This window comes from Ochotona princeps, chromosome 8 (assembly GCF_030435755.1).
Source record: "Ochotona princeps isolate mOchPri1 chromosome 8, mOchPri1.hap1, whole genome shotgun sequence".
Taxonomy (NCBI): Eukaryota; Metazoa; Chordata; class Mammalia; order Lagomorpha; family Ochotonidae; genus Ochotona; species Ochotona princeps.
Genome location: NC_080839.1, coordinates 20,923,365 through 20,948,398, shown reverse-complemented (window position 1 = coordinate 20,948,398; position 25,034 = coordinate 20,923,365). Strand labels below are relative to the sequence as shown.

Here is a 25,034-nt window from a genome sequence, read left to right as displayed (position 1 = left end):
GAAGTGAAAAGCATGTCACTTTAGAGAAGGTGGATGACCTGGGGTCTTCTTTGTCTTTCCTTTGTTACGAGATAGCACGCTCAGTTTCAGCCAACTTTATTATTCATTGGGTATCATTATAATCTTGTTCCCTGAGTGTGTGTTCTTATTCTTTCCTTTTAGAGAAGACATCCCCAATAGTGGAAGAGTGCTAAAATCTTTTTTAACTACCCTTGTGATTGCTTTCAAAATGTCCAACATTTTGGGGCAATCCATAGTGACTCTAAGAGAAACAAGAAAGTTCCACCCAGTGAACATCTGTAATGTGTTGGCTACATGCCAAGTGCCACTGGGCTCACAAACCTGAATTATTTGGGTTGCAGGCACATACACATTATTTTAATTTGCATGGTTATTTTTAAGTAATTTGAATGATTCTTCATTCAAGAGGAATCTTGTGTGGTAGGTAAAATGTGACATGATTAGTGGCAGGGTCCTCTGAAGCTCAGTGTGAAGCCTAGAAGCCATCTGGCTTGTTTAGACAACCAGAAACAAAGCAGGGAATACCTTGAACATCTTGAGCAAAGGAGGAGCTCAGCAAGAAAGGCAGGAGCCAGGGTGTGTTTGAATTTTATTGTGAGCTTGTCTTGGATTTGTGTTTCTATGTTGCAGTAAAGGTAGTAGGGTGAGGAGGCTAAACTGGGCCGGGGAGAGAGGGAGGCCCTGAGTAGGCTAGGTGAGAGAGGGTGGAGGTCTTCCCTGTTGTGGAAACAGAGAAAAAGGAAAGAAGAGAAAGTGAGAGTGCGTCTTAAAAACTCAGGTGCTGCTGTGGAACTGACTAAGGTTCTACTATCAATGCCATCATTTGGCTCCCACACTTCTGGCCTCAGTAAATGGGTATGTGGTGATGATTTCCTGAGATTTTGAGGACTGAAAAAGGAGCTAGAAGTGAAGATTTCATGTTTACGATGCTGATTTTTAGATGCTTGTCAGATGGTTACATTGAAATATTAACCCTGGAAAGAATTGTTGAACTGAGATTGAAATACAAATGTAGTTAGTTTAAAAGACATGTAGTTAGTTTAAAAAACCATGAGAGTATTTTATATAAATAAAATAAATTTAAGAGAAAAAAATGAATATACAATCTTGAATACAAAAAAGCCACAAGAACAGATGAGATATTCACATGCAAAACATAAATATCATTTACTTTTACTTATTAATACCCTGAATTGAATAATTGTTGGTTCATACTCTTTCAAGAAAATGTTAAACAAGTAGAATTAAGAGGTAGAAAAGAAATCTACATGACAGCTTAGCACACATAAGAAAATACTGCCAATATTGGGCATGCATCTTCTCAGCCAGTTATCTTCACATTGGAACACTTAGTGATTATATGCCTAAAAGTTCATCAGCGAATGCTTCAGTTGTTTGCTTAACCTCATCTTCAGCATTAAACAGTTTCCAATTCTTTTCTTATGATTATGGGGTATTTGCTTGCATGTGTTTGTGAAGAAAATTTTGTATTTCCTATCCGTTCCATTTGTCGATGTATTTTCTGTGTAAAGACCAGGAATGGAATTTCTGGAACCATTAATATGAAAATGAAGAATACCTTTCCTGACTACATGAGGTAACCCTTCCTCCAGGCCCTGATCATTGCCTCACTCACAAAGTACTCCCTCAGCTTTGCTCTCTGTTTTCATTTCTAGGACTCAAACAATTTCAATTTGGGAATTGCTGGCTGGCATATATCTGTCAGAACACAATAGATGGCTCATCTGATTGTTAAATATTGTCAATTTGTTCTCTCAACCATAAACATCCAATATAATCTGATTATCTAAGAGCTATTTTACTTCAAAAAAGGGGAGATGTAGTTTATTCTTGTCAGGTCATCAATCTGTCCATGCAACAAATGACCAAACAGGACAGGAAAGCCAGAGGGTCAGATACTGTTTTCTGATGTTTACTGATAATAGAATACTCTCTCAGAGATACTGAGCTAGGAATCTATATGGCATGCTACATGGCACTCAGAAAAGAGCCCTGCCTTTAACATTTCCAAAAAGAAATTTAAAATGATGCACTTTCTTAACGATGTTTTTTTGAAGCTGCAAGTCAAGAAACCTGCTAGTGGTGTAGTTTTAACACCACAAATCAAGAAAACAAATTGTGTTTGGCCTAATATTTTCTTTTTTCTAAACTCAATTGTTTAACTACCATTAGTGACAATTAAAAAGAGGGAGAGAAAGGGACAGGGAGAAACCTTTTCTGAAATTGATAATGAAGTGGTATTATTGCAAAATTCAGGTGTTTCCTATGTTTTTTGTTGTAATTGAGGACGGAAGGAAGCAGGGCCTAAGGAGACTGCGGTTCAAGTTTTCAGTCACGGTGGTAACTGTCACCGTGCAGTCTTCCACTTCCTTGTTAATCGTCTTGTATTTTCTAGCATTATATACTGAGTGCTTCCACATGTGCTGGACACTGGGGCTGATGATGATACACAAAGATCCTATGTCATCATTAAAAATACCATCTCAGAAGCATAAACACATGCCTAAATAAGTCAGTCCGATAAAGTATGATGAGTGTTATTGATAGGAGAGGAATATATTCTATAGAAAGTAGCATCCTGTTGTGGGGACAGGATGAAGGAGGAAAGCTCTGACATTTCACCTAGAAGGAATGGTGTGTTCAAAGTCATGGCAGCTAAGGACAGCACAGGGAGAGAAAGTGGTTTCTAAAATTCTGTGTGTTTCTCTGAGTCTTGGACTCTGAGTTCCTTGCACGTGCTTCTGTTGAGACTTGATGCTTATGACAGGGCTCTGTTTGCGCTCACAGGAGCTGAAGGACCCTCACTGTCGGGATGAGATGGCCGCTGCCCGAGGGGCACTGAAGAAGAACGCCACAATGCTGTACACTGCCTCTCAGGCCTTCCTCCGCCACCCCGATGTGGCCGCCACCAGAGCCAACCGTGATTATGTGTTCAAACAAGTCCAAGAGGCCATCGCTGGCATCTCCAATGCCGCTCAAGCTACCTCGCCCACAGACGAAGCCAAAGGCCACACGGGCATCGGCGAGCTGGCTGCGGCTCTGAATGAGTTTGATGTGAGTATCGGGGTGACTTACAGAGAAGGATCTGTGCTTGCTTTGAAAACACGTGCTGACGCCAGAGGGCTACTGTGATCACATGCTCTGGTTTTCAGAGGCTTTTGGTAATAAGAGAAATTACATAATGTGTGTCTAACATATTGGCAGGATAATCTAACTTATTAACAAAGCATATTTTACTGTTCCCTGAAGAAATAACTATTTTTAAGAGGGCCTCTTCTGGGCAGATGGATTATCACAGAGAAAGTCACTTATTCAGTCCTCTTTAATATGAAAGGAGAGAATAATATGGGTAACCTGAGTGTAGACTGGCTCTGTGTTGAAGACATCTGTCTTGGGTGAAGACTGCCTTCAGTTTTCATCTTCAAAGTGGTGACAGGCCTCATTGCCCTCTGACTCAATATAACACCTCAGCTCCAACTGTGCCAATAGCAAGAGAAATCCACGTTCTGCACCTGCTGCCTCAGGGTACAGGTGGTGAGTTCCCTGTGCCTGAGCCGTCTCCATAATATCCCAGTGAGTTGGTAGAATGACAAGTCATCAACCCCCAGTCTTACAGCCCTCATATCTGCTGGTTCTCATTGGAGCTCATCTGTGAGAGAAGTTGAAATTTATTTATTCCAGGAATAGCTAAAGCTTACATGTGTTACAAGAGCCACAAAAATTTAAGCAATCAGTATCTGTTTTCAAACAAACTGCTACAGAGGTAGTGAACAAAAAAGAATGTACTAAGCACTTTGGGTGATAAAGCACAGTGTTAACAGGAATTGGTGGAAGAAAAAATAGTTTATTTAATGCCTGTAGAGAAAGATGATGTACTTGCTTTTAGATATGTTGACATGAGTTTTTGGCAGGAAACAACTCTCTGGCTATTAGGAAGATTCAGAGCAAAGTGGTGATTGCTCTAGGAATGAACGTGGGAGATATAACTGACAATTTATTATCACACTGTGAAATATCTATAAATTGAATTCACAACATATGCTCTTTCATGTGAGCTTTTCTTTGTTAAGGATTAAATATAGTAAATTTAAAGCACTTAATACTGAACTTGGGAAATGATAATATGTAAATGTATACACAAAATTTCAGTGGACAATTGGAAATTCATAAAAAATAAGAGTGTTCTATAAGTCAGTAGAATAAGTCATGGAAGTCAATAGATTTTTTTATTTAAAAATGAAAAATGAGAAGATGATCTTAGAATAGAAGTTATTTGTTAGCTGTATTTCAATACCTAGTTCAATTTCATAATATGTGCTAGAAATTAGTCCAATGTAGATATGGAAGACTAAAAATGAAATTATTATTACCTTAAAGAAGGTGAAGTTTTACCCTTTGTTAAGTGATATCATGATCCTGCATAAGAACACTGTTGAATCTATTAAATTGTTATTATTCAGGCAATCCTAATAAGAATTCTAAGAGAGTTCTTTTAATAGAGTGATGATAAAGGTTTTGGTTTGGGTTTTTTCCTCAAAGAGTAGATGAATGCATGTGTTAGGGAAAAGAAAACGAATAGGTCATACATGCAGATATTATTTTTAATGTGAAAATTAAAACAAAAGGGACTTGCCAAGCAACAGAAAATTACAAACAATCCCCAATATAAAATTATTTTTTGAAATTCTGTTTTTTAAAGTTTGATTAGGAATGGTGCAGGTGTTCACCCTCTGAGGTGATGGTGGCTGGAATGTCAGAGCTCCCAAACGTTGACTCGTTCCCGTCAGTGCAGTGGCTTCTTAGGGAGAAGGTGGAACTGTGGCAGTGATGGGATCACACCCCTCACGCAGGTGCCGAAGGCCTCCCAGAGCTCCGAGCTGAAGGTCAGGTCACTCCAAGAGTGGCACTGCAGGAGGAGGCCTTCCTGCACTCAGAAAGTAGTTTAAAGAAAATGACAATAGTAACTAGCCACCTTCGAAACCAGCAAGAAACTGCTCAGAAGAATATGGAACAAAGGTCAGATTTACAAGGCTCGTTGAATCATCTGTTAAAAGAGGCAATTTAGCCTGGGACAGGGAGAAACTATCTTAATACCCACTGAGCTGTGCATTTCTGTCTCCGATTTTTCCTTCAGAAGTTAACATAGACAAGATTTATGTTGACATACGGTTTCTCTGGAGAAGAAGCAAAATGTTTGGTATCAAAATCATATTAACTCACTCCACTTCAGTTGCTGTTTGACTTGATATTATTAAAGCAAAATTAGAACAAGTGGGTTAAAAGAACAGGTCATTTAGCCAGATTTTTACACGGTTTAACACAGTTATATCCTTTTTATCTTTTTTGTAAACAAGAAGTAACAATAAAACCTATGGAGGTGATGGCAGTACTTGGCTGGATAAAAGTCGTGATCCTTCAGTCACTTGTCACCTTCTGTCCAGTGGTGTGATGGCTGCAGCTTCCCGTTTGTTTCTAGACAATTTAATTAAAAGGAGCTTTTACCACCTGTGGATTCAATAATTAAAATATCACTGTGGTATTGCAAAAGGCTTTGGATTCATAACATCAAACTCAAGGACATTTATTAATGAAACCTGTCAGCATGAAGTCATAACCTCTTGCTGCACAAATAAGCCTCTGCAAAGTTAACACATGAACATAACCATCACATGTGTTTCTGTTGATAGAACACAATAGAGTGACAGCAACTCAGTAACAACATCTTGTACATTTGCTAATTTATTGTTATAATGTGAACTTTGTACAACAGCACTTTAAAATGTTCATGGAAAATAGAATTATATACTGCTTTTTGGTACAAAAAAATAATGAAGTCCATGCATACATGTAGTCTTCAAAAAGTTCATGACAAATTTGTATTCTGAAAAAGTCATGCATGATTTTTTGGAAGTACTTTTTATCTATTGGCAAAGTGGTTTTATATTAGCTAGGAATATTACTCAAGTTTATTATTAAGTGTATACTGTTGTTCAAGCTAAAATTACATGAAACTACCTAATGTTTAAAAAGTTTTTTCACTGATCAGAAAAATCAAAATATGGAGCTAATTGAATTGCAGTTCTGAAGCAATAACTTCTTTTTAAAAAGATTTTATTTATTTGAAGGGCAGGTCTGCTGAGAGAAAGAGAGAGACACCAAAAAAGGTCTTCTCTCTGCTACTTCATTGCTAACAAAGCTGCAAAGGCTGACGTAGGGCTAGGCTGAAGACAGGAGCCATGAGCCCCTTCCGGGGCTCCCGCATGGATGCAAGGACCCAAGTACCTGAGCCATCTTCTGCTGCTCTCCCACATGCACTAACAGATAGTTGGTTTAAAGTGCAGCAGCTGGGACTTGAACTGGTGCAAAAGTGGGTTCCAGCTGTGCATGCAGCAGCTTAACCTATTAGTGGTGGCCACTGAGACACTAGCTGTCTCGTGTGACTTCTTAACAATTGTCTTTTTGATAAATATAATTATTTCTAGACTTTCTCAAACATATTAATGCTGGCAGAATAATACAGAATCTACAAAATATAAATTAATGAATCAGTTGTAATTTTTCATCAATTCTGTCATTAGTAACGCTTGATAGTGCTTGATGATATTTGAAGTCTTCTCATTGAAAAACAAATTTTCCTCTTTACCCTGAGACAGAATTAATTTTTTTTGTTTTAATAGTCTATGATGAGTAATTTTGTGTTTTCTATTTCTCAGTCACTGAAAATTGAAACTGATTTAGAATTCCCAGGTATCTATCCATCTTAGGTCCTGAATAATAGACTCGGATATTAAACAAATGGATGACTTGATAAGTGAAAAATCTTATTCAGATTTCCCATAATTTACTTCTCTGGCAATATTCCTTAGTAATGGCAGGTTTAATTGTTATAGTGACAATTTAAATATGTAAAATGAGATTGCTGAAGTAAAAGAAACTATAAAAATGCAAATGTGTTTCCATAGTCAGCCTAGCTATCAAGTCTTAAAATTGAATTGGAAACACATATCATGTTAATAGTTATGAGTGCATGAAACTCAGTTTTATAGGATGTTGGCTGCAGACGTGGTTTAAAATATAGTTGATTAGAACAAGGTAAACATTAGCATTCATCTGTCTAAAGGCAAGTGACTGATTGCTACCTCAATAGTTGTAATAGTGACCCAAGGGTTGGAGATAGATTTTCTGCCACTATTATTCTGCCTCCATCAACAGCTAGAGACTAATGAAGCAGAAGAAGGAGGGGCTAGAAAGCCCTATTTTAACAACTAGAAACTGTCAAGGACATCCCTAAAATGCAATTTTAAAAAAGTAAAATGATTGCTAATCGATGGGAAAATCAGTCCTTGTTGGAAATAAGGCAATTTGAAATGGTTCGTGTTATCTGATGAAACTATCCACAAAGGCATGTTATAAAGGGTATAAAAGACATAATGACTACTCACAAGTAAATGCCATTTTGTTGTCAATTTTGGCTAAAAAAAAAAACTTTTTAACAATGCAAAGTAAGAGTATTTCAGAACTTCTTTAAAGATTTGAATATTTCATCTTAAATTTTAAGTTTCTTATGTAGGAAAGATATTTTGAAAAAATGCAATTTTCCAGTGTTGAAACCCTATCTTTATAAACAATACTATAAAACTTGAAATTGGGGCCCAGGTGCCATGACCTAGTGGCTAAAGTCCTTGCCTTACTTGTACTGGGATCCCATATGGGCGCTTGTTCGTGTCCTGGTGGCCCTGCTTCCTATCCAGCTCCCTGCTTGTAGCCTAGAAAAGCAGGCAAGGACGGCTCAAAGCCTTGGGATGCTGCACCTGCGTGGGAGACCTGGAAGAAGCTCCTGACTCCTGGCTTCAGATGGGCTCAGCTCCCGCCATTGCGGCTGCTTAGGGAGTGAATCAGCAGATGGAAGATCTTTCTTTCTGTCTCTCCTTCTCTCTGTATATCTGACTTCCCAATAAAGACCAAATAAATCAAACTTGAAATTGACACCATTTTGAAGCTATTGTTATAATCTATACATGGCTTCCTTTGAAATTTATTTTTCTTCTGCAAAAGATAGTGAATGTTACCTTGAATTGCTCTAAGCTACCAACTTGTAACTTTGCTTTGTTCTTCCCCCCCTTGCTTGAGTATGTATTGGGTGGTTAGTTCCTTTGTTCTTACACATTCAGTATCTTTTCTCTAGTTGTTCCATTTTTGCTCCCTACAGGAAAAAAAATAATAGGTATTCCTCTTCAGCAATCTAAAAAGAAAACCTTAGGCTACTGTATTAACATATTCTCTTATTTTCATTCTTTCATCACTTTCTGACAGTTCTTGAAGAAGTATCTGGAAGTCCTGGAGACATATAGACTGATTGTGTATCTCGAAGCCCTGGGTTTATCTTCTAGAATATGATTTATCCATAGGGCAGCTGAGATGATTCACTGAGAGTGTACGTAGTGCCAAGTGAGATAGAATGAAGAGGAAATGCAAGGTGTAACAAAAACAGGTTTTTATTCTGTTCTTAGTTATTTAAAAATTCTTTTGCTAATAATAATCATGAGTATTTATGAGCAACAGTGCAACATTTCAGTGCATGTATAGAGGGTGTACTGAGTAGATTGGGTATTCAGTGTTTTCTCTTTGACATTATTTTATGACTGGGATCTTTTCTTGTATTTGGCAATATATAGGTTGTTGTGAGCTGTGTTTACTAACAGCTGTGGTTACTTTCAATGCATAATATTGTAGCTTGCACTTAATGTATGAGGTGGGAGGAGTGTTAAGAAGGGGAGATTAGAAAGGTTCAATCATGGGACAGTTCCTGGAGGAGGTGCTAAGTGAGCCAGCTCTCAATGATAATTAAAACTTAGCACAATGAAATGTTAATGAAGTGTATCCCAGGCAAGAAGAACATCATCGCATGCAGAGACTTGGTGGATAAAGAGTGAATTTAGTGTTCAGTTCTAGAGTACAGGGGGTTTAGGGGAGACCAGGCCAGTGGTTGAGCGGAAAGTAGACCCTGAAGAGTTTTCTAAGCCTGGAAAGGAGTTGGGCCTTGACAAAGGCACTGTGAAGTTACTGGTGACTTAAGCAGAAGAATGATATGATCAGATTTTTATTTTTAAAAGATCTCTCTGGCTACGGATATGTCATTAATTTGAAAGACATCACGCTTCAGGGAGACAAAAATAATGCACATTGTTGGAGTGGAAGAGAAAGCCATGCTCTGATCTAGATCGCATTAAAAGGGTAGGATGAAGAGGCCTTTAAAGATTATGCTTTTACTATAGCATAGAGGCTAAAGTCTTCGCCTTGAAAGTGCCTGGATCCCATATGGACGCTGGTTCTAATCCTGGCGTCCCTGCTTCCCATCCAGCTCCCTGCTTGTGGCCTGGGAAGGATGAAGCCTTGGGACCCTGCACCTGAATGAGAGACCCATAGGAGGCTCCTGGCTCTTGGCTTCAGACTGACTCAGCTGCAGCCGTTGCTGCCACTTGGGGAGTGAATCATCGGACGGAGGATCTTCCTCTGTCTCTCCTCCTCTCTGTGTATCTGACTTTCCAATGAAAATAAATAAATCTAAAAAAGAAAAAAAAAAAGATTATGCTTTTAGTTTATGTGGGCTGAATAAAATAGTGTTTTGTGTAATAAGCTCTAGTGAACTAATATGATCAGATATTTTTAAAATTCCAACTGTGAGATATGAGCACTTTCTGTTGTTCATGGAAATTTTTATTTTCTTGTATGATATAACTTCCTTATATTGATGGGGTTAAATAACTCTTGAATATGTACATCAGTATGAGTGTTAAGTACTCACTTACTTATGAAATGCTGTGTTTTGAAAACTAAACCAAATTCTGTAACATACAGAGTTTTTCTGAGTTAAGCTATTTATGTTGAGTTGAAATCTAAAACTGAGTTTAACAGGGTCACCTTGCTTCTTAAAAGAAGAAAAATTCAGACATTTAAACACAGATTTTTCAAGAAACGGAGAAATACTTTTTTTTTATCTGCTAGGGCCTATATTAATACCTGAGAGTTAGCCAGGCCCAGGATTCTCAGCTATTCCTGTTCTCTTCTGCTGGTAAACTTTCTTCGGATCAATCTGTCCTTTTTCACTCTGGTGAGTAAAACTCAGCAAAATTGCCTTTTTAGATCCAGTCTAGCTAGAAACAAACAGCAGTACACAGTTTCCTTATCATACACTGACATCTGGTGGCCAAATAGACCATTTGAAGAAACACTCCTATGGTTTCCAACATAGCTTGCAAACATGTAATGTGACTTTATTATCCAAGAGATCCAGGTACGGATGATTGGCCTTCCTGAAACATTCGTTCTGCTTTTGAAAACCTTTTGTACATTACTTTTATTCGGTGAAAGTTCCTAGAATCCTTCCTAGAAACATTAATGGCCCTGGGACTGTGATAAACATGGGTGCGTTTTAAAGGAGTTTGCAGTAAACAGTGTGTGGTCAGGTGTGATGGGTTACTTAGGTCACTGGGAGGGCAAGTGAGACACTGCTGGACACCACAGTCTTCCATGCATCTGGAGCCACAACATACCTTTCTCCAGGATCCACTGAGCCAATAGCATCATCACTTATTATCCAGAAACCTTGTTCTGGGCTATTGACACCTCCCATCCTCTAAATAGCTTGACCTTTGTTAGACTTTATAAAGCTAGCAGTAGTTTCTGATAGAATTGTATATCTAGCATGCTTTTTACAACTACTGAAAGTAAATACCCGTATAATTTTTCTCTTGCACATCTCAATAAACTTGAAGATCTTTTTCGACAGAGTTGTTTACCTTTCTAGCATTTTTTGTGACTACTCAAAAGAACTATCTCCATACAATTTAGGTTCCTCTAGTACATTTCGGTCAGGAAGGAGTTGCAAAATTTGCTGGGCAAATAACCAAACAATATTTGAGATATTTTTATAAATGCAATTTAAAACCTTATACACTTTTCTATGATAATGAAAATTATTATATTTTCAATCTTCTGCTCTTTCTTTGAACAGGAAAAAGATGCCAGAATCTGTACTTTTCCAGTGTGATTAATTTTCTCTTTTGAGAATATCAAGAGGTTCTTTTAAGGTCTGAGTTCACCTTTATTTCAGATAATTAGTACTAAAGATAACAATGAATGCTGATGGAACTGATTATCATATTCAGAATTCTCTAGAATGTCATGCCAAGAATAATCTTGATTATCATTGTTTTATCAGGTGTACTTTAAAGTTTGCTGCTGACATATCAGTTCTGTGAATACTTCCTGGGCTTCTTTTTCACTAGCAAACTTGAGTGAACTATTTACTGGGTAACAGATACTTTATGGAAGATGCTAAGTTCCATGTCTTTAAATTACGTTCAGTTATTTGCTCTTACTTCCTGTTGTAATTTCTGCTTTTAGTCATGTTAATCTTGATTCCTCCAGGGCTACACATTTTCTTCTCTTGTGTGTATTGTAGTATATTACTGGATGTGCTGGGGAGTTACTGAAGTGTTTATCTCCCTTGACTTGAAAGACAAAGCAAGAAAGAGAGAGGAGGTGGAGGATAGAGAATCCGCGACCTGCTGGTTCACCTGTCAGATGCTTGTAGCAGCCAGGACTAGACCAAACCAAAGCTGGGTTTCCCACATGCTGGCAGGGACTTGAGTTCTTGAAACATCCTCTGCTGAGCTCCGGGGTGCATTAAGAGGGAGCTGCATCAGAAAGGAAGCAGCTGGGACCAACTGTAATATAAGGCAAGGGTGTCACACGCAGATGTTTGACTAACTACACTACATCTGTTACAAGGGCCTTATTTAATGTTCTAAGAATCAGTTTGATATAGTGGTGAAAAAAAACACAATCAATTAATTCCTGCCCCTCCCACTAAAAACATTCATTTGGATTTATTTCCAACCAAATTTCTTGACATATGAGAAATCCCCAAACTATTTTTTTTTGCAACAACAGTAAAGCAAACTTGACTGTAACCTGTGAGTCCCACTATCTGTCAGTAAATATTGTGTTACCTTGTTTTTTCCTGGTGGTATGGAATTATTAAATAGACTGTAAGCAGTCATCCATAGGTACAGATTTAACTGGCAGATGCCTGACAAAGCTGAGACCATAACTGAGGCTATGGTGGCTCATCCTGTTAGAATGGTGGATCTAGTGGACATTGGGACAGAATGCTGCAGAGCAAAGAGTACATGTGTTTAAATATTCCCTTACCTGTACCCTCTGTGTCTATGTGTTTCTCTCTACAAAGTGGGGTAACAGTGCTGACTCTCCAAGACAATGAACATTTTATGAGATGATATTCATTGGTGTCTAATCTTTGGGAGGCATTCATAGTTTTGTTTGTCTTATATGCTTCCTAATCTGTGTCAACCAGAGACCTTCTATCCAAATTTTGTGGCTATTTCTGAGAAAAAACTTTAAGAGGCAGCTTCTGGTTGAAAACTTGTTAAAGTTGCTTGACAGTGAATATTGATTTAATAGGATCATTTGCCCTGCCTGAGCCATTCTATGCACTGATGTACAGTAGCATCCAGAGAAAGTCCGGCCACAGTGTGAAGCGGAAGATGCTGCTATTTTTAGTTCCAGATTCTTGCAAGTGCATGCCAGACTCACTTTCAAAGAAGACATAAGTAACCTGGTACTTAAGAAATGGAGGCATGAAATTAATATGAAGAACAAATCTATGTTAAAATGTCAGGCTTTTCATATCAAAAAAAAGATGCACAGTGTACTCACGTGTCTCAAAATAGTTTTGTTTTTGGTTGTTGGCCATAAGCGCTTTTTCTTAGTTTTGTTTTGTTTTCCAGTCTTTTTCTCACTGATATTCCTAAATGTTAAATCATATCATTCGGGCAGAAAAACTAAAATGCCTTAAATGTGTTTATTCTGTTTGTTTTCATTTCAATGCATGGAGACAGAGAAGTGTTCCATCTGCTATCTTGTTCTGCAGATGCTCAGAGCAGCTGAGACCTGGAGCTGCGTCCAGTCTCCCCCTGTGGGCAGCAGGGACTCAGGGGCATGAGCTGCCACCTGCTGCCTCCCGAGATGAAATGAGCAAAAAAGTGGCTAAAAAGCTGGTAGTTGAAGTTGCTGTCTCAAGTATCTGACTTTTCCCTTGATTCTTTTTTTTTTTTAAGATTTTATTATAATTGGAAAGCCAGATATATACAGAGAGGAGGAGAGACAGAGAGGAAGATCTTCCGTCCGATGTTTCACTCCCCAAGTGAGCCACAACGGGCCGGCGCGTACCGATCCGAAGCTGGGAACCAGGAACCTCTTCCGGGTCTCCCACACGGGTGCAGGGTCCCAATGCATTGGGCCGTCCTCGACTGCTTTCCCAGGCCACAAGCAGGGAGCTGGATGGGAAGTGGATCTTCCGGGATTAGAACCAGCGCCCACATGGGATCCCGGGGCATTCAAGGCGAGGACTTTAGCCGCTAGGCCACGCCGCCGGGCCCTCCCTTGATTCTTTTATTAAGATACACAGAGTTTTTTGCATGTTGAAATTCCAGTGGGTGAGCCAGTGGATAGATGATCTGTGCTGCCTCCCATTGTTCTGCTTTTTAAATAAATAAATAAATAGATAAATCTTTTAAAAAGTTGACCTCAGGGCCTGGTGTGGTAGCCTAGTGGCTAAAATCCTTGTCTTTAATGTGCCAGGATCCCATCTGGGTACCGGTTCATATCCCGCAGCTCCACTTCCCATCCAGCTCCCTGTTTGTGACCTTGGAAAGCAGTGGAAGATGGCCCAAAGCCTTGGGAGCCTGTGACTGCATGGGAGAGCTAGAAGGAGCTGCTGGCTCCTGCCTTCTGATTGGCTCAGCTCTAACTGTTGCAGCTACCTGGGTAGTGAACCAGTTGATGGAAGATCTGTCTCTGTTTCGCATTGTGAATCTGACTTTCCAATAAAAATACATAAATCTTTAAAAAGATGTTGACATCAAAGCTCCTGTAAATTGCTAGATTTTTTTTCTACTTCAAAGCATTAGTAAGCTAATGGGAATTTCTATATACAATAAAATGTTTCTAAATACTGAATTTAGACAGTAATGGCCATGAAAAATTGTCTTTGTAACTAACTGGTTTAAAAAATAATATATTAATCTAACTTCTGTTGATCCATGCCAATACAGTCTCAGTTTTAGTAGGTTTTTTTTTTAAGCTTGCTCTTGGTAGATAATGCTATAATATTGAAACTTTTAAGATGTGTTATTCTCAATTCCAGAAACATTTAGAACGGACTGGAATGTGATTTCTAGTTGGATCATCTAAACAAAGAAGATGTATGACATGTTAGTGGAATGGCATGTCTACTCAGTCTCTGGTTTTACGTGACAGAGAACGGAGATATAAAGAAACGGGTTTACATAAGACATTCATTTCTGAAGCCAGTTACTACTATCCTGCCACAATTTTATGGACTCGTAAAACTTCAACGTTTAGAGAGCACTTGAAGCAATTCACTGTGACTTCTGTAAAAGAAGGCTCCACTTAGCATCCTAGCTTGGGAACCTCTTGGCTTTGAGGAGAAAAGGAAAAAAAAAATAAACAACCAACACCACTGGTGTGTGAGGGCGGAAATGCAGGGGCAGAGTCCTTGTTGTTATTGCCTTAAGAATTTCTTCCCACAGTGAACTGCTGAAGCAAATGACCAAAGCACCTCACTTGTCTCCCACTTTTAGCCTACATGTATTTGACAAGAGAATTCCATAGCAGTTTCCCCCCAGTGGTCAGCTGTCACATGTGTGAGATAATTAATAATTGTTTTAGAATTCTTCAATATATCATACTCTTCAGAATAGAAGTGTTTTGCTCCTTTCCTGCCACTTCCTCCTCTATAAGGCTGGTTTCTCGTGTCACAGCTGAAGTTATCTTTCTAAAAATCAGAACTGTTCATCTCTTTGCCCACCCAGCAAATTGTTCCTGGGAGGACAATTAGGATGTCAGGTCTTGGGGTTTCAGATAGGACTGCCTTGTTGGCCCCACCGAGACTGCATGCCTGAGCAGCTGTTTGAGATTTCATCTGCCCCTAGATGACACACAGTTGCTCTGGTCAGATAGGTTTATTATGAGAATTCATTGAAATCATCTATGCAGATGCATTGTTCTGTGACTGATGTAAATGCTAATACATCCTAAAGTGCTTGTGGAATCTGAATGCTCTACTGCCATCATCACTTTGATTCTAAGGAGGTCTTTCCCCCTCAGTTGTTTCTATTTAGAAAACGATTCAGGGCTGGTACTGTGGCATAGGAAGCTCAGCCTCCCTTGGGACACCTGCATTCCCTATGGGAGTGCCTGGGAAGGGGTCCCGCCTTTGCTTCTGGCACAGCCTCCTGCGGGTGTGCATGCTGGGAGGCAGCAGGTGATAGTTCAAGTGCTGCAGGCTCTGACATGGCCCAGCCTTGTTGTTGGGGGTCCTTGAGAAGTGAACCAGCAATGGGAACTTTGTTTTTGTCTTCCTCTTGAATCGATCAAACTTTTAAAGATTCCATTTGTAAAAAGAGATTTGATTCTTCAGCAGAGTTTACACTAGGAATTTAGTGAAGATTTTAAACTCAAAATCGATTCTTCAGTTGTAAACATTTATAATCAAACATACATAAGGTGCTATGTTCAGCTTGTCAAAGAGATGAGAAAAGTAAATAACATGTTCACTATTGGTGAATGCTATGCTAGGAAATAACATATAAATGGTTAATGTATGTATCAGTTTTTGCCAAAAGCATTGATCAGATTGTTTCCCACACCATTGTAAAAATATTTTATATCTCTTATATTAAATAAAATAGTTATTTGAAAGGCTGAGTTACACACAGAGAAAGAAAGAGAGAGATGGTGAAACAGAAAAATTTTACATCTGCTGATTCACTCCCCAAATGGCCACAAGGGCCAGAGTTGAGCCATCCAGTGGCACGAGTCAGATGATTCTTCTGGGTCTCCCACATGGGTGCTAGGACCCAAACACTCGGACCATCTTTTGCAGTTTCCCAGAGCTGGATTGTAGGTGAAGCAGCTAAAACTTGAGCAGCCACCCATATGGGATTCCAGTGTTACAGTTGATGGCTTAACCAACCATGCCACAGCACTGACCCCCAGGATCATTTTATTTGGGAATAGTCAGTACCTTTTCGGACCACTATTTTTTTTTTTAGCAGTTATTTATTTTTATTCTAGAGGCAAATTCACAGAGAAAGGGGGAGACAGAGCAAGAGAGCTTAGATCCACTGGTTCACTCCCCAAATGGCCACAAATGCCAGAGCTGAGCTGATCCAAAGCCAGAAGCCAGGAGCTTCTTTTGGGCCTCCCATGTATGTGCAGGGGCCCAAGGACTTAAGCCATCTGCAACTTTCACAGGCTGTAAGCAGTGAACTGGATTGGAAACATAGTCAGTTCAAAGACATGAACCGGCACCCACATAGGGTGCCAGCACTGCAGCAGAAGCTTAACACGCTATGCTATGGCGCTGACCCTTAAGTGATCATTATTTACATTGCCATGGAAGGAATGATTAATTTGGAGTTAGAACTCAGAGGGTGTGTCTGTGCAGGGGTGGTTGGAGACAAGATGGAAGAATTCTTTGTAATTCCTCAACAACTTTCTGTCTGTATTCTACTCAATTAAATCTTAAGTAGCCTTGTAAATTATAGTATGGAAAGGCTATTTTTGTCATCAGTTCACTCCTTCCAGGCTGAAGTAAAATAGCCGTAAAGATAAACAGCTCCCTCAAATCTATATACTGTAGTACTCATTAAACCTCACACAATTCAGAGCTGCACAGGCTGCCAAGGACAGAGCCAGGAAAGGAAGTGGTGAGCCAGTTGAACCAATAGTTTGCATATTGCTGAGTGCATGTTGAGTGTGGAGCTTGGAGTATAACACAGAGCAAGAAGAAATTCACATAGTCTTAAAGAAGATAGTGATATAGACAAAATGAAATTGCCTAAAGGAGTAGAGATCAAGAGGTACACTAGCAATACGACACTTAGGGGAGTAACTTTTTAGGCAAGAAAGTTTGCAAAACTCTGATTTATTTTTTATTATTGTTGTTGTTTGAAAGTCAGTGTTAGATAGAAGGAGAGAGAGAATGCAAGAGTGAGCTTCTATCTTCTGGTTCACTCCCCAAATAGCTGTAATGGCTAAAGCTGGGACCATCTGAAGCCAGGAACCAGGGGCAAGAAGTTTCTTTTGGATCTCCCATGTGGGTAGGAAGGGGACTAAACACTTGGTCCAACCTTCACTACTTTTCCCAGGCATCCCCTATGTGGGATGCCAGTGCTGTAGGCAGAGATTTAGTCTAGTACTCTGCCAAGGCATTTAGTTTTGTTTTCCAAAGCTGTAACTTAGTAGGTGAATGATTGCTCAGAAATAACAAGGCTTCAAACTACCTTCACACTGTGCACAAGACACGGATGCCCCTTCTTAGCATGTCATTTGATTCACAGTCTTTAGAAATGGATCTGATTTTCTTTTAAAAACCCAGTTTTGATAACAGCTTTACTTCTGGTGCCTAGCCCACATGCCTGACACTTGCAAGGCTATCAGGAAACACTAAGAAAAAGGTTCCATGGTAGCACATGAGGCTAAATGAGTCAGTTAATTGAGTAAGAGGTTTAACTTTAGGATGCAAAAAAGGCATTAATAGTATACAATTGTTAGCCAAAATAGTAACAAGAATTGCAGTAATAATAATAATGCATAGTTAGCCATGACATGTGCTTTTGAACTAGGTTTACATAAACATACCCTTTTCCTTGGATTTCAGAGAATTTGGGCAAGCTCAATTTCTTTGCCTCAGAGAGCTGACTGTTCTGTAGACCCAACTTCCTTAGGCTGCTTCTTTCAAAACCAAATTTCCCTGGCATTCCATGAAAAGCACTGTCTTATTTTTCCCCCATCTCTTTGGCTGTTATATCTCCATTTCTTTGTTTGCTCCTGGATTTTTGCACCTAAATATTGGACTTCTCAATAATTCAGTCCTTTTTCCCGTTTGGTTCTCACTGTGAGCTTTCGTTTGTTACTGAATCAGATACTCCATCTTTGTTTCTCTGTTTCTGACCTTTTTCGGGAGCTTCACATATGTACCCAGCTGTGAGTGTAACGTTGAATGTGCAGGATTTCTAAGTGTCTGAAAATGTCTGCAAGTATTTTCTCTGTCAAGCTTGGCCTTTTTTGTTCTAGTATTTTTTGCTTTACCTGAATAAACTCCCTTTTGTGATGTTGCCATTTACTTCAGCAAATTGAGTCTTGGCTTTTCACCTCCAGTTAGTCCTTTTTTAAAGACTCGTTTTCATTTCTTTTAAACCATAGTGAGATAAACACACACATGCGTGCAAACAGAAAGATATTTACATCTATGGAGATAGAGAGAGAGATAAGCAGATTATGTATCTACCATCTGTCTGTTATCCATTTATCTATCCAGGAGCCTGTAACTCCATTTGGACCTCTCTCATGGGTGACAGGGGCCCAAGCACCTGATCCATCCTCTGTTGCTCTCCCTGATACACTAGCAAGGAGCTGGATCAGAAGCCAAGCAAATGGAGCATGAACAGGTGCCCAGATATGGGATGAAGTTGTCCCTGGAAGTGACTTAACCCACAGTACTACCACACAGGCCCCATCTCTAGTGAATTTTAATCTTGAGGTTCTATGAACTTGATTTTCTTGATGACTCTCTGAACCGTGTCTTTCCATTTTCATCTTGAGGACCACTGGTTTACTCAGTCAACGTCACACTTTTTTTTTCTTTTTTGCCTGTGCCACTACAATATTCCTACCCAACCATTTTATTCCCAGGGCATTCTGTCATCTCAGCCATTGCATCCATTCTAAAATGCAAGTCAGATAGCATTTGCTTATATAATTGTGTCTGCAGGGTATGTATATGCTGTTATCCTGGCATCAAATCATTTAAGTAGGTCCCTGCCAACTTTTCTCATATTTTCTTTCTCTAAACCTTTTATTCTTTATTCTGCTATAATTAGCTGCTTATTGTTCTTCAAACATAGAGTTGCTGTTTCATTCACATGATGCTCCTTTTTGTAATTTCTTTGTCTAAACTTCTTTCATGTATGCCTAATTGACTTATATTTAACCTTACAAATGTAGCTTATTTTTTGAAACCTTTCCTAACAGTTCTGATAATTGCAATGCTACTCTTTTTATGTTGCCTTTGTGCTCTGTGCTGATTAATGTTAAACACAGATTTCTGTTTCAAGTTTTTGTCACTCTAAATATGAGCGCCAAGGAGACAGAGAGTCTGTCTCATTCATATTTTAATCCGCACTGTTTGACTATGGACATTAAAAGGATTTTTTAATAGATCTTAAATGAATATGTTAACTCATTGATCTTAGTGGCTAATTTATCCTTACTTCTTCCTAGCTTTGTCAGCTTTGCCATAAACCATCCTGTGTGTTTATGAACATTCCGTCATGTTCTGATAAACATCCATTGTTTCCTTGGTGAGGATAACAGTTTCTGCATGTCTGTTCTTGAGCATTTCACCAAGAATCTACATAAGTTGAATTCTCACCAACAGATGTGCATCAACATTCAGAGTTCAAAAGAGAACATGACATTCTCATTAAGCAAAAGAATATTTTTCAAGCCATGCTCTGTTTCTTATAAGGCAATTAAAGTGTTGCACATTATTCCTGTGAGACACAAGCTATTTCTTTCCGATCTTAATTTGCCTGCTTAAAAATGTAGAAAAGAAGATAGATGAGTTTATGCTCAAGGTGTATGAATTTCCCTCGTGGCCAATGAACTAATTTCCTTTTCATATTTGCAGAATATTGATACAACTATTCTTTCATCAGACATGAAATTTGAGTGTCTAACCAGTTTGTGGAAATCACCTAGTAATTTATTAGGTTGATAACAGCAATTAAGTCACAATTGCTTCTGAGAAATACAAATTGACTTTCCATTTTAAATGGGTAGTTTAACATTCTAAATCACAGGCGGAGTGTAACTAATTCCTGGGATAAGAAGTTGGTTTGTCTTACTATTAAACTTTAGAAAGAGACCAACCCATTGATAATCCAGTAACTAGTTATTCATATTTTGAATCATTCAGTTTGTGACATTTCTTCATTTTCCCTACCTTGGCTTCTCTTGACTATTTATGCATGTATGTAATGAGAGAGAATTTTGGCCAAAAATGCAACGTAAGTTGGCTTGTTGTTTTTTAATGGCTTAAAGCTTTGAAATTTATTCTAAACTTAGGATGCTATGAAAATGTAGAATAAGCCTAATTTGTACCACAAAACATTGTTTCTTGACCATAGTTTAATCAAACCTACTTAGGGATTTTTGTGGAATTTTGTTTCTATAAAATCACTGCTTGTGATATTACCCATTCTGCATGTAACAGATCCTATAATTACACACACAGATGCAACTTGTCCATTAACTCAGCTTGTAATAAGTTAACATACTTCCTGTTTTAGACAAATCAGGATCAATGTTTTAGAACAGAGGTTTACCAGAGAGTTCGCTGATCCAGGTAACCCCCCACCAACCACTGAAAACAGAGCTGACATTTATCACTATTATGGAGTGATATGAGCCACATACAGATATCAGCGCCAGCCAAAATGTACGCATCTAACAGAAGGGCTATCTGCATGTTTTCATCTAAAAATATTAGCTTTGTTTTAGTGCCCTAGTGTGTTCTGGACAGCTTTTAATAAAAGGACACATATTTTTGCTTGTAACCCCAAGGCAGCTAATCAGTCAGTATTTATGACCTGTGTTTTTGTGGAATGTTCAACTGTGTGCAGCTGACAATAACAAAACATAAGGGAAGCATTCGAATTGCTGACTGCATTCTCATTAATGTAAGTTCTTACACACTGCTGACAATGGCTGGTTTTATCATTCAGGAGCCAAATTGGAAATCTGGGTAATCATCCAAGATTTTGATAATGGAAGTTAAAGAAGAGAGCGTTCTGCATGAGAAAGTTGGGGGATAATCTTCCTGGAGTAGGTCTTACATAGCTTCAGAGGATGAGGGAGGAATGGACTGAAATATTCATTAGAGTGATTCAAAATATGTTAATACTTGACGCACATTAATGTGGAGTGATGTTTCAGAAATTGCCTTACCTAAAGCCATGAATTTGTAAGGAGAGTCCTGGAAGATAAAGTTTGGGAGATAGAGACTGGTATCAGATTTCCAAGGATTTTGAAGGTTTGGGATCTTAAACACAAAGTGACTGGAAATGAGATTATGCTCATGTGTCTTCAAGTTATGCTTGCTGAAAATAAGGTTTCCATTCTGAGGGTTGAATGAAAATTGTAACCTACTACTTTGATTCACTGCAAATGCTAGCACTTCCCTTATACAGAAAAGCACATGATAGAAATGGAAATTGGAGGAGCACCAGGTAAAACCCTAGTGTGTATGGTTGTTCAATTTGGCCGCAGCTTCCGCTTCTAAATATTGCTGTAACTGCCAGACTGGAGGAACTCTGAATTCCCACACAGCTAACGGTAGAGTCAAGTTGGCCAAGTGCTCTGTGAAGTCTCTTTTATAAAAGGCTTTCATCTTACTCAGTGGTGAGTTCCTTCAGGGCCAGATCACTTCTTAAAGATCCCACCCTTGATACTATTCTACTTACAACACCTGAGTTTTGGAAAAGCTGCAGTCAGACCTCAGAACCGTTCAACTCCTGACACCTGTAACTCTTTCCCTCCTGGCCTTGAATTGTGTTGCTGTGTCAGCTTTTCATCCAGAGTTCATGAACTCTGGCATTAGAAGAGCTCCTCAGCTGTTCCCCGTGAGCTCTAACAAGTCCCCTGACCATTGTGAGCTACACATCTTGTGTGGAAGTGAGGATTTTCCTTTGGTTTCTGTTTTTTCCTCCCTTGTAACAAGAGCATTGGGTTTGGAAGGAAAATGGAAGCTACTGTCTTATCCGTGTCACAGGACACCTGCTTGATCCTGTCTTGTGGCAGTTCGAGATATAGGCCAGGGTTTCCAGAGAGTCAAAACTAAACCTGAACATGGATTTTCCTTCACAAACAGGTAATGGCTAAAGCATGGGAGTAGCTGGGCTAAGTGGGTGTTGAGAGAACTGCTGAGAATAGGAACAGAACCTTGGAGGGGCAGGGAGCAGAGTCAGCTCATGGCCTAAATCAGACAGACTCAGGAAGTGATGAAAGAAGGGGTTCAGGGAGAAACACAGAGGCCGAGGTTTGTAAAGCCTGGGTTTGGTAAATTGTGTTAAGAATCCACAGAAGTTAAAGAGAATGGAGGTTGAATTAGAAGAAAGGCCAAAAGGATAGAGTTCAAGGACAATGAAGAAATAAGGTGACTGTTTATAGCTAGACTAAAATCCGTTCTTTGTTACATGATGCAGACATGATTTCATTAAGCGACACTTGTTTTCTGCTCAGTGCTTAATGTAAAGCTGAGGAGTCTAACCTTTGCCCAGCTTCCCTGCGCTTCATTGCACATGGACATCCTTGTCTGAACTTGAGAATGCTCTCCAGAAATGCCTCGGGACTTGAGTTATCATACACAGATAATGGTGTCAGGGGGAATGAAACTAGCTTCTCCCTGGGAACAGCCCAGAGTTCTGGCCTCCTCACCCAGTTTATTCATAACCATTGGTAAATAACTCTGTCTTCCTAATGTGGTTTCTCATCTACAATGAAGTTAATGTGTGCTTAAGAAGATAACTCTCTAAAAAATTGTGTATCAGTGGGTAAAAAGTAGTATTATTAAGTCATTATTTATTTCCAATTGAACTCAACTTTTTAATTACAAATATCTAAAGTAGGTATATGGTATGATTATTTTTAAGTGTGTGCCTGAAGGAAAAAAGTTTTCAATAAAGTACTTCGCATTTAAAAATTAAAGCAAATCTAAGCTGATGGTTAGTTTTTCAGTAGCTTAATAAAAAATACATGATCAAAACTCAAGTTAGCATCTCCCATTCCTAGTGCTACTGCAATTAGGTCAAGAGGAACTATGAGAGAGAAAGATTCACACTGGGAGAGCCTGGCACAAATGAGAAAGATGAAAATGTGTCTGTTAATTATTGATACACTGCAGGGAGAGTAAATTTTTAAAACTAAACAAATAACCTGTTTTTGATTTAGACGCCTCAGTTAACTTACTAAAATTATTGTTTTATCTCAGATTCTGGTCTTTAAAAGAAGTGTTTCTAGTATTCAGAGCCAGAATTGTGATTAAGCCTCATTACAAGTAGGTGTCTTTCATTCTCATTGTTTTAGTCTTATAAGATTCCATTGCTTCTCTCTGTGGGCATTTAAATTGAGAAACTAGTGGAGACTGCTTTAGGGATCGCTAGTCAAATATTTTAAACTGGAGAACAAAATTTTAAATGACTCTAGTGAACCAGACACTAGGTATCACTGGATTAAGCTTTTGTGTCTGTGCTTGGTCCTTGTCAAATTCCACCGAGGTTAAGGCGCCATTACTGCTTTAGTTATCTGCCACTATCCCATAGAGCAAACAGAAGGAATTTCAGATTTTATGTAGGGAGAAAAAGAAAGGGTGGTGTATGGTATTGACAAAACAAAGTGAACCCGGTTGTACATGGAGACAAAGCGAACCACAAAATTTAGATATTCAAAGGAGTAATAGAGTATAATAATAAATGTGCAAAAGAAAGCAAGTAGAAACATTGTCACCTTTTCCCATATTCCTGGGAAAAGCTCCAAGTAACTGAACCATTGCTGTACTTAACTCATGCATATCATTTAGTCCATCTGATTTTCATTGCTTTAATTAGCTCATTTCAAAATGACAAGTTCCTTTGAAAGAATGAATTTGATTACTTTTAAGTTCCCTTTTTGGGTTTTTAAAAAAGCTTCAACAAAGGAAACTAAATGACTGCATGGGCATGTTAACATTGTTTCTCTGCTTGTTTAATTTTCAAAAGTTATCTTGTGTAGCAGGTGGTAAGCGTATGGTGCTGTGGGGGAGAACACAGCATCATTTATTATTTTGCTTCCTTGTCTTGGAAGTTTGTAAAAATCAAAGACACATTTGTCTTACAGCATTATCACAGATACCAAAGCACAGGACTTTCTTATCTGATTTTTCCATGCTTATAAAATCAGATTCGATCAGGTAAATAATTAGATCAATCCATGCTTTGGCTTGTCAGTTTTTCTCATTTTTTTTTTTTTTTTGGTGTTTTGAAAACTAGATACATTTCAGTTGACATAGTGTGTCTCTGAATGGCTTAGTTAAGGTTGAAACACAGACAATCTAAAGGTTGATAACTAAGATTATTTCCGCCACTCTAACAGTTTCTTGGCTATGGAAGATAAAAAAAAAAAATCACCTTTCCCAGTTGTGCATTGAAATCTGGGAAACGTAGCCTGTAAGGAAGGCACCATTTCTCTAGAGCTGAGTACATGTTGAAGCCCTCCTCCTTGCTGCCTCGACCAGGTGCAGTTTTTAAAATTGTTGTTTTGGGTGCAATGAGGTAGAAATTTGGCTATATGCTGATTAATACTTGTGCAAATATAACCTAGCTTTGTTCACATTTTCTTTCCTAGAGGTATTTATTATAAATCGTCAGCTGACCAGTTTGAGATTGAGGTGAGAAACTAAAAGCATGAACTGATATTTTAGGACATTTTTCCTTGGTAGTTCATTTTTCAATGAGAAAGCAAAGGTTTTTTTTTTTTTTCTGCTTCATTTTTGGAATTGGGAAACTATTGTCCTGACTCCCTTGAGGCCATTAATGTCATACAGACAGATGCGTGAGGGACGCAATGTGACGTGGACGTCAAGAGTAAATAAGCAGCAGAGTTGGAGACTTGTGTCACGATCCAGCTCTGTTGCTTGAGCTTGCACCCGGACGGCTGGCTCTACGAGCATGTTTCTTGCTGTAGCTAATACAGATAGGACAGTTTTTAGTTTTGTTTTGTGGTGTGTTTGGTTTCTTTTTAATAGTTGTCATTGTGCATTGGGCCTTCCAATTGGTTAGTCCTTT

General features: G+C 38.8%; 1 protein-coding gene across 2 annotated transcripts in view; it reads left to right on the top strand.

Moving 5' to 3' along the window:
* CTNNA2 (catenin alpha 2) overlaps positions 1–25,034 on the top strand; it is a 1,134,503-nt gene that overhangs the window by 373,273 nt on the left and 736,196 nt on the right. For both annotated transcript variants that reach the window (XM_004590715.2, XM_004590714.4), the window contains exon 6: positions 2,830–3,096. In XM_004590715.2, the coding sequence (XP_004590772.1) occupies positions 2,830–3,096 (267 nt within the window). The remainder of the gene's footprint in view (positions 1–2,829; positions 3,097–25,034) is intronic.